The sequence below is a fragment of the Myotis nattereri genome, assembly GCF_964212035.1.
Source record: "Myotis nattereri genome assembly, chromosome: 2".
NCBI lineage: Eukaryota > Metazoa > Chordata > Mammalia > Chiroptera > Vespertilionidae > Myotis > Myotis nattereri.
Window position 1 is genome coordinate 194,044,851 of NC_138076.1, and position 10,283 is coordinate 194,055,133.

General features: G+C 40.1%; 1 protein-coding gene across 1 annotated transcript; it reads right to left on the bottom strand.

The window, feature by feature from the left end:
- Positions 1 to 91: 91 nt before the first annotated feature.
- Positions 92 to 5,647, bottom strand: LOC308513278 (C-type lectin domain family 4 member E-like). Its single transcript, XM_081083179.1, has 6 exons — positions 5,456 to 5,647; positions 4,517 to 4,609; positions 3,818 to 3,904; positions 2,739 to 2,890; positions 1,849 to 1,964; positions 92 to 430 (listed from the first exon to the last, which is right to left on the bottom strand). The coding sequence occupies exons 1-6, from the start codon at positions 5,490 to 5,492 to the stop codon at positions 229 to 231; spliced, it is 687 nt and encodes a 228-aa protein (XP_080939305.1). The 5' UTR covers positions 5,493 to 5,647; the 3' UTR covers positions 92 to 228.
- Positions 5,648 to 10,283: the final 4,636 nt, after the last annotated feature.

Here is a 10,283-nt window from a genome sequence, read left to right on the forward strand (position 1 = left end):
TGCTTTTCTACTTACAGTATTTCCTAGAGAATTGCTTGGTAAATTCTGAAAAGACCTGAGAGACTCATATAGAGAAAAATGCGCTTCAGTCAGTATCATGAATTATAACATTCAAAAATATTTATTTTTATTCACATCAAATCAGCAAACGCTTGTGGAGACCTTCTGTACAGTGCACACGTTTCTCGTGTTGTGGAGTTCTGGCTGTGTTCATGTTCTTGGTCCTCCTCACGAATACATTAAAGGTGTGCCTTCTGTTCTTGAAGACTTCTCTTTGTTCAAAATATTTTTATCTGGCATTTCACAAATCCAAAACACATTTAAGAAACAGGCCCTATCATTCCAATTTTGCCGAGGATTTTTAGAGTCTCTTATGCTGACGCAGTCCTCTACTGTAAGTAAGTTGTTGGGCTCCCCTGCATCCCAGAAGCTGAAAAACATACACACACACAAAACACAAAAAATGCCATGGGAGATTTTAAATCCCAGTAACAAGAGATAACGTGACCTACTATAGAAGATAAGCTACATTTGTGTTATTTAACTTCACAACAATTTTGTGAGGTAGAAATTATAATCTCTATTTTACTGATGAAGAAAAGGGATTTCAGAAAAGCTAACCCATTTGTCTAAGTCATAGAGTTTGTCAGTAGTGAAGTTGAACTGGAGCTTTCTGCCTTCTTTCCATTCTGTCATGCTCCCTCACAGACTAGACCTGGGATGACAGGTTATAGGAATAACTGATGTCCTGGTGAATTTATTTTCTTTGCACTCATATGTCATCTCCCATTTGATTCCCTTTAGTCTACACAAAATTTGTATTAATTTAGGTGCATACTTCAATGGTGTTACAGTGTAGTAGTGAAGCAATTTTTTAAAAAAATATATTTTACTGGTTTTTTACAGAGAGGAAGGGAGAGAGATAGAGAGTTAGAAACATCGATGAGAGAGAAACATCAATCAGCTGCCTCCTGCACACTCCCTACTGGGTATGTGCCCACCACCAAGGTACATGCCCTTGACCAGAATCGAACCTGGGATCCTTGAGTCTGCAGGCTGACGCTCTGTCCACTGAGCCAAACCGGTTAGGGCAGTGAAGCAACTTTTTAAAAGTACCAGAACATGTGGGCTATACTCTCAGAACTGACTGAAGCCCCTCCAATCTTAGTTCCCTCAAATGCTAAGTGAAAGGCATAATATCGATGTATCTCAGAAAGACATAACTTAGGTTAAATGAGATAAAGATGAAAACTTTGAAAACTCCAAATGCTGTGCTCTACTTCTGTAAAGCCATTATGAAGGAGAAAAGGATGTTCACTCCATAAGAATCTTCTGTCTTTTTCAAATTACTATTTTTGTCTCATTTATTACAGTTTAGGAGCATAAAACTATGAATTCCACACTTTGTCGCTGATGTATTTCCAAAGTGTTAGTATGTAATTCTACTCCTCTTTTTTTTCTTTCATTCTTTTTATTTATTCATTTATTTTATTGATTTTAGAGAGAGAAGAAGGAGGGAGAGGTCCATTGGATCAGCTTCCTCCTGCACGCCCCCTACTGAGGATTGAGCCCACAACTGGGCATGTGCCCTGACTGCGAATTGAATTAGTGACCCAGTGGTGCACGGGGCTTCACTCAATCAACGGAGCCACACAGGCCAGGGCTGCTCACTTCTTCATGTTTATCTACTCACCTTTATATTTGAGATAGTCTTAGGAAACCAGAGCAATAGGATGGCCCTGAATATACTTCGTGGAACAGAAGGAGGTTCTGAGAACTCGCCTCCAAAATGGGCTAACTAGGATTTAGGGTCGTGTTAAATTCTCCTACAAGAAAGAAGTTAATTACCTCAGTGACTCCGTGAAAGGTGTGCCATCTACCCATTTCCACTGACCGTCAACCACCTGATCCGTTAGTCCAATATAAAACTCTTTACCTTTAGGTTTTGCATGGAAAAGGAATTTCTATGGAAGATACACAGTCAAAAAAAAAGGAGATCAATTATTTCAATTCTAAACAAATGTTGAAGGTAATTGTTATTTAAAGAGATAAAGTAGGACCTAGAATAAAGATGATAGACACATGGCCCTGAAACACAGGATGTAATCCCAAATGTACACGCACTCTAACAGATAATTTCTATTACCTTTTGAACATGAAATGTATTTTAATAAACACTGCCTATATAATTATTCAAAGTGTGTATACATCTTTGGGGGACAACCTATGTTGAGATCATAGAGGATTATCTTCTGATTTTTTAAAATTGTGGTAAAAATATACATATTATACAACTAAACCAACAAAAAAGAATCTTCAACAAAGGAGGTTCTCAAGAATTCAAACTTTATCTACTGTGATTTGCAGCCAAATCTACAACAGAGATTAACACAAAGCATTATTAATCACAACTTAATGGTAATGGATTCTATTTGCTTTGTCTCATTGAAATAGATTCATAAATGTAATGGTCATTCTAAAAGGGACCCCACTCCTTTTTTTTTCTGCCTTGCTAAGGAACTGAACATGGAAATTTCTTATTTACTTTAGGTTTTCCTAGAAATGAAAATAAATTAGATTAGGCATTGACTTACAGAAATAGTAAGAAAAGCATGCATTTTAGTATGTTCATTTAAAAATGTTAATTGTTGTCCATACACCATACACATGTATGGAAAAAGGGATAGATCATGTGGGGAATGCTATACTGACACTCGGGGAGTCTGTACTTGAACTACCTGTTCCTCCTCTGAGTTGATAACCACCAGATGAGCTCCCATGCTGGAGCAGCTTTTCATACTTTCTGGCCAGCTTCTGGTGTTAGTAGAAAAAAAGTAGCAGCTAGATTGAAAATGTACCCAGCCCAATGGACAGCAATTCTTGACTGAACCTAGGAGGAGAGAAGTTTCCATGAATGTCCTATATGAACCAATTAAGAAAACAGAAAGTTTCATCAGGCCCTATGAAGTCTATCATTTATAGTTAGAGGCCTTGGAACCTCTGGTCACAACCTACCCCTCCCCCCCTTCTTACTACCTAAGACTTTAATAATGCCTATGTCAATAAACACAAACAACCATAAATATCCTTGTCTTTTGAGACACGATCCTTATTTTCTAGATAAACCATATATACTATCTATCTTAGCTATCTATTGATATAGGGCCCTGTTAGCTGTTCTTAGACTTGCCAAGGTCAGAGAAAGTTGTGATGCATTTTATCGGACTGACCTCGAAACAACCATCTCTCATGTTGCCCAAATAATGTACACTCAACAAAATCTCCAAACTGGTTCTTACAATTATAGAATTGAAGTCTTCAAATTTATTAAAAATTAAATAGTCCAATCTCTCTTAATTTAATAGTGAGGAAATTATAACCCAAAGAAAGAAGTCATTTTCTAGTGTCATATGGCATTTTTCTAAGACTTGGAAATTATGTGGAAGAGCGTACAAAGTATATTTCTGAGCTGTTTCAAAATTCTCTATGCTATACATTTTTTTCTTTACTTCATTTGGAAGCAGGTGAATAATAATAATAATAATAATAATGCACTCCTGGGGATAACACTGTTCACCTCTAGATTTAGGGTTCAGATATATACTTCAAATTTATTCTAAAAGTTTGCTCTAATGTCCCCAAGATTTCCTGTCTTCTTAACCATTCCTTATCCTTCTATTACAGTACAGGCAAGATTTTACATTTTGTTTTTGAAAAACAGGACCTACTCAAACTACGTTATTTATCCAAAAATCAATTTAGAGGCCAACAAATATTGATATGTAAATTTTATGTTCAAATTTGAGGAATATTATACCTGATCCATCATTGTAGCAGTTGAATTCTATGAACTCATATGGCTGGTTCTTTTTCTCATCACAGAGTTGAAAGATGTGATATGTCACTGTAAGGACAGGGGCACAGTTAATGTTTATTACTCTTTTGATAAAATAAATTTTATTATTTTTGTATTTATAACAGAATTGCGAACAATTACCATATTTTCTTACTATCTACTTTTCCTTCTGCATGGAGAGGCACTGAGATTTACTTTAAAAAGAGGGAATTTATTACATGTTATGGTTTTGGTAATTTATAAAAATAAATGTACTTTTGTTCAGGCCCATAGGCCAAGAGAAGACAAATATGTTAACATTCTCTCTCATGCCAAGTCTAACCCTCTTTACCCTTCCTTCCAAAAACTCATTTGTCATGTCTCAGGCTTGTATCTTAGAGAAGGGGTTCTACTAGTGAATGACAGACGTACAAAGGAAAGCACTCAGGTCTACCAAGGAGATGAAAAATTTCTATCATTGAAAATGCATCCAAGGTCACTGAAATTTGGTAACAGTTCTATACTAGCTGGTGCTTCTGGTTTGAGGAATGACCTGGAAATAAATAGAGGGGAAAGGTAGTATATAAATACTCTTAATGGGAGAAGAGAACCCACAGGCAGCAAGGAAGAATTTACTCCTAATATTCCCCAGGAAGACTGCATTTGAACTTGAGCACTCACAGACACATCGAGTGATAAAACAGGCACTGAGTAGTTGGATGGAGATCCCAGCAACAGTCCATAAGAACACTTGGGAAGAGACGCATCCTCTCTCTGTAGAAAGACACAAATATGGCCCATCTTCCCTAAGCCAGAGGCATAATACATTCTTATTCAACCATACATATTTCCTTCCACGTGCAGTGCCTATATTGAGCTCTTCTCAAACTTCAGTATATGTAAAAATCATTTGGAGGGTGTGTTAAAACACAGATTACAGGGTTCCAACACAGGTTAACCCCCAGAGTTAAGACTTCAGTTAGAGATGGTATGGAGCCAACAAGTTTCCCAGGAGCTGCTGCTGCTGCTGGTGGTGGTTTGGGGACCACACTTTTAGAACCACTAGCATAATCCATTACTAATTTTAAGACGGATTCATGAAGTTGGACAGATGTGCCATTTTTCCTTTCCTAAGCCACTCACAGTTTTCCCCTTTCATTCTCTATCTACTTCCTTTCTCCCTCATCCTCTCACCCTCTGTTTTTCTTGTCTCTCTCCTGCTCTCCTCTTCCCAGTGCCTCACTTTCCAAGTCCTTTGTAAAGCAATCATATAAAACATCAAAGTCATCTAGTAGTTCCTCTCCCTGCCCTTCCCAAACAACATATTACACACAAGGAAAGTGAGTTCCAGAGAAGTGAAGTGCCTTACCCAATGGGACACCGTGAATACTGAGAGGGCAGAAATCGCAGGCTGGTAGCCCGCCCTGAACTCAAGTCCAGTGACCTTCCCAGTATAACATGTACTCTTCTGACCATTCTTTCATGTTTCCTCTGTTTCATTCTCTGTCTCTCTTCTTTTGCTTTACTGTAGCCTTTTCTACAGTCCTGTCCTTCAACATATTTACCACCTCTTCCAAAAAGACATATCTGTGAAAGAAAACGGAGAATTGCAAATTTTACCTGTGCTCTGTGATGCTGGTGATTTGGATGAATTCATTTTTTTCTCTTTCACTTTTTCTCTCCCCCTCTTCCTCTCTCTCTCACTCTCTCGCTCCTCAGTTTCTGAGTCCAAGAGTATTTTGTTGGTTACTTTCAAGGAAAAGGAATCTTGAAGGATGAACACTTTATCTGTATTTTAGGAAGTTCAACCCCAAGACATAAGAATGTTAATTTGTTTGGTGGCTGTGTGTTCAAGTCACAATTTCCTTTCTTGCATAAGACGGACAAGGAAGTTTATTGGACAAGTCAGTCTCCTTACTCTGGGCAGCAACAAAATGCGGAAATGATGAAATGGCAAGTATCAACAGAAGTAGGCTGACCTTGGGGAAATCCGAGTGGCTTCAAAAATATTGTTTGAAATCTTTTTGTTGGATAAAATTTCTCTGCCTTCTTCCGGGCCTTACTCATCCCTCAGTGTTTCCCTGACTTGTGGAGCCCGCCTTTACATTCCCAATCTCACTTTGGGTCTTTCCTACCACACAATTGTTAACTGAAAAGGAGAGAGATTTCTTTACAGCACTTAGCAAAAAGCTGGGCACACAGTGTCAGTATGTATAATGTAGCCATGTGAGTTTCTTTGTATCTCTTACATTTTTTTCTTATTCTTCATTTGAAGCTCTTGAACAGCTCCCTCAGGGGATTAATTTCCAAAATACAAAAAGAATTCATACAACTCAAACCCGAACAAACAATCCAATTACAAATTGAGCAGAGGACCTGGAAAGACACTTCTCCCAATAAGACATACTAATGGTCAACAGGTATATGAAAAGATGCTCAACTTCACTAGCTACTAGGGAAATGCAAATGAAAACTACAATGAGATGCCACCTCACACCTATTTGAATGGCTATTATCAACAAGACAAGTAATAACAAGTGTTGAAAAGATTGTGGAGAAAAATCAACCCTCATTCACTGCTGGTGGGATTATAAATTGGTACAGCCACTATGGAAAACAATTTTGGAGGTTCCTCAAAAATTAAGAATAGAGGAATCTTATGACCCAGCACCCTTTTCTGGGTACCTACTTAAGTTTTTTGAAAACATTTATTCACAAAGTTATATGTACCCCTATGCTTATTGCAGCATTATCCACAATGGCCAAGACATGGAAACAACCAAAGTGTCACTCAATAGATGATTGGAAAAAGATGTGGTACATATATACAATGGAATACTACTCAGCCATAAGAAAAGATAAAATAGCCTGGCTGGTGTAGCTCAGCGGTTGAGCATTGTCCCAGGAACCAAGAGGCTACCGGTTCGATTCCCGGTCAGGGTTCGGTCCCCTGTCGGGGGCGTGCAGGAGGCAGCTGATCAATGATGTTTCTTTCTCATCAGTGTTTCTCTCTCTCTATCCCTCTCCCTTCCTCTCTTTAAAAAATCAATAAAAACATATTTTTAAAAAATATGCTATTTACTGCAACGATATGGATTGATCTTGAGAATACCATGTGAAGTGAAATAAGTCAGACAGAAAAAGTCAAGAACCATATGATTTCACCCACATGTGGAAAATAAAACTGAAAGCAGCAAATGAACAAACGAGGAAAGCAAATAAAGGAAAACTCTCAGACAGACAACAGCAAACAAAGGGTAAGTGTTAAAGGGAATCAAAGATATGGTGATGGAAGATGATCTGATTTTACATGGTAGATACACAATTAATATGCAGATAATGTGTCAAAGAATTGTATGCTCAAAACCTATATAATTTTATTAACCAATGTCACCCTAAAAATTTTAATTAAAAATAAATACAATAAACAATCTAGATTTATAGATTTATATTCCTTTTATCAAAATGTTAAGTATTAGGCTATTTTATAGCTCCACCTCAGTTGAACAGCCTCATGTATTTTGACTACTTTGAAACTCAGCTCAATTCCTTACATCATAACATAGCTTCTAAAGACTGAAGACTCAGAAAGTAGTTCAGCTCTTTTTCTGAATTATTTGGGATTCTTGTTTCATATTGTAGCATATATTAGGAGAAATGAATTTGAATGCCAGAAGAAGCAATTTCAGCTAGACACTAGAATATGCTTTCTGGAAGGTTAATAGATACAGTAATGTTTCATCTCCTTCATTGTTGGGGTTCAACCCCAGCAGGTCCTGGGGCTCCCAAAGGTGTGGACGGAGTCGGCAAAGAAAGAATGACACGGAGACAGCGTTCAGTTGATGAGCAGCCTAGCCAGGTTCTCTAGCCAGGATCTTCAACCAGGTTCTGTGTTTTATTGTCTTGTTACATCTGTATTTATACCAGTTGATTTTAATCCTATCGATTTCTATTCCAAGGGTTAGGGCGTTTCTTATCTCCATTCCAGGGAGTAAAGATTATGTAGCTTAAGCATGATTGTTCATAGTTAAAGTGATTAACTACCCGCCTGACACTTAGTTAAGGGGTTTTATTCGCTCCCTAACTTCAGGGAAAAATCCCTACCTGGGGAAAGAAGCTTTCTCGGAGAGGTGGCCTTGGTTAAAACAAATAGCACCAAGAAGGGGAGCAAACATATTAAGAACAGTATGCCGTATACACCAGGTCCCTTGAAACATATGCTGTGCAGATATTTCGTCCCTGTAGCGACTGTGTCAAGCAGCAAGGAAGGACCGGCTTCTGGCACTTCATTAAAAATATTTAAGCATAAGATCAAACTGGACTCACTTGATTTAAATTCATAAGTGTCAGGAGGCATTAGTTATTTCTCTCTATATATGTATCTTGGTAATCCCCTCATGCAATGACTCATGACTTTCCACATGTTAGGAAATATCCTTGTTTTCAAAGGGACTTTTTATTATTTATATCCATTGGTCAATTTCCTGTGCATTCTCCATTTCACAGTTATATAGATTTATTAAAGAATGTTTAAAAATTATACACATCCTATCTAATAAAAGAGAAACATGGTAATCAGCGTACGACCCCTACCCTTCCCATTGGCTAATCAGGGTGATATGCAAATTAACTGCCAGCCAAGATGGCGGCTAATTTGCATACTCGCATTGATGGAATGGGAAAGGGGAAGGTTGGAAGACAGTGATCAGAAACCCAGGTGCAGGCAAGAGCCAGGGAGCAGGGCAAAGGTCAGTCCTGGAGGCCACCTTTGCCCTGCCACCAGTGGGTGACCAGAGAAGCCTGGGGTGTGGGTCAGGGAAGCGTCCACCGCCAGCGTCCCCAGCTGCCGCTTCCCTGCCCCACACCCCGTGACCGCAGAAGCCCAGTGCAGGGGCGATCACAGAAGCCAGGTGCGTGGGCAAGGAAGCAGCCTCCGCCAGCGCCCCAGCCACAGCTTCCCTGCCCCGCACCCAGTTTCTACCATCTGTGACTGCAGAAGCCAAAGCCGGGTGGGGTGCGGGGGCGATCGCAGAAGCTGGGTGTGGGTCAGGGAAGCATCCACCGCCAGCGTCCCCGGCCGCAGCTTCCCCGCCCCGCACCTGGCTTCTGCGATCTGTGATCCGTGACCTCAGAAGCTGGGTGCGGGTCAGGGAAGCAGCCGCTGCCAGCATCCCCCACCACGGCTTCCCTGCCCCGCACCCAGCTTCTGCAATGGGTGACCGCAGAAGCCCAGTGCAGGGGTGATCACAGAAGCCAGGTGCTGGGCAGGGAAGCAGCCTCAGCCAGCTTCCCCAGCTGCAGCTTCTGTAATTGGTGATGACTATTTTTGCATGACACTTAACTGACTACCCTCCCTGGAAGCACAGAAGAAGAAGCCCCCAGAAGAAGAAGCCGCCCACCTTTGGTCCTGGCGCCAGCGCCTGCGGCTGGCTGCAGCCCAGGAGATGGACAAGCTACCGGCCAGAGGTCCCAGGCTGCAGCCACCCGGAGAAGCTGCCAGCCCTGTGGTCCAGGGCGCCAGCGCCTGTGGCCAGGGAAACAGTTTCCCTCTCCTCCTACTGTAGTCATTACTTCAATATTCCCCTTCTGAATTTCTCTCCTGTGCTGCAACCCAACTCCACTTTTCAACGGAAGGATACGGAACAGAGAGAGCAGTGATAAAAGCTGACATTTTTAAGCCGGTAAGGTTGGTACTTAAACATATAAATGGAAAACTAGAGTCCTTAAGGTCACAAAGGCTACAAAGGACAGGGACAGCGCATGACCTATTATATCCAGCAGTCCATATGGGGACTGAAAACTTTGCAATGATGACAATTACTGAAGATATGAATCAACTAAAATAGCTGACAGGGACAATTCTTCCATCTTTGAAAATATCTACATCAAATCTGTTTAAATAGATTTTCATCTGCATAATATAACACATTCTGACAAGACCACGACCACCACCAATGTGGTCAGTGTTTTGCCGTAAAATGTTTAATAACTGAGGGACACACCCCCCCTCCCAAGTGCACAAATTTTGTGCACCAGGCTACTAGTATATTATAAAATATAAACATATTTAATATGTGTATTATCAGCAAATGGCTTTTGACCAGGAACAAGAGAGAAATTATTTAGTGAATGAGTTATATGAATTATTAAATGATGAATCACAATGACTACAGTCTTTTTTTTTTCTTTTGTTAATCCTCACCTGAGGTGATCCTTTGGTGCATGGGCCAACACTCCATCCACTGAGCTACACTGGCCAGGGCTACAGTCATTTATTTATTATGATCAATCAGCAATAATCAATATTAATAAATAATTATATAAATGAGAGGGGAAGAGAGACAGAAACAAATGATGAGTGAGAATCATTGATAAGCTGCCTCCTGCACACCTCTACTAGGTACCGAGCCCACATCTCGGGCATGTGCCCTGATCAAGAATCAAACCA

Coding starts and splice junctions, on each gene's coding strand:
- LOC308513278 (XM_081083179.1), bottom strand. CDS start 5,492: ATGAATTCATCCAAATCACCAGCATCACAGAGCACAG. Junction 4,610..5,455: donor ACCAGCATCACAGAGCACAG/GTAAAATTTGCA, acceptor GTCTTTCTACAG/AGAGAGGATGCGTCTCTTCC. Junction 2,891..3,817: donor CTGCTACAATGATGGATCAG/GTATAATATTCC, acceptor CTCTCCTCCTAG/GTTCAGTCAAGAATTGCTGT.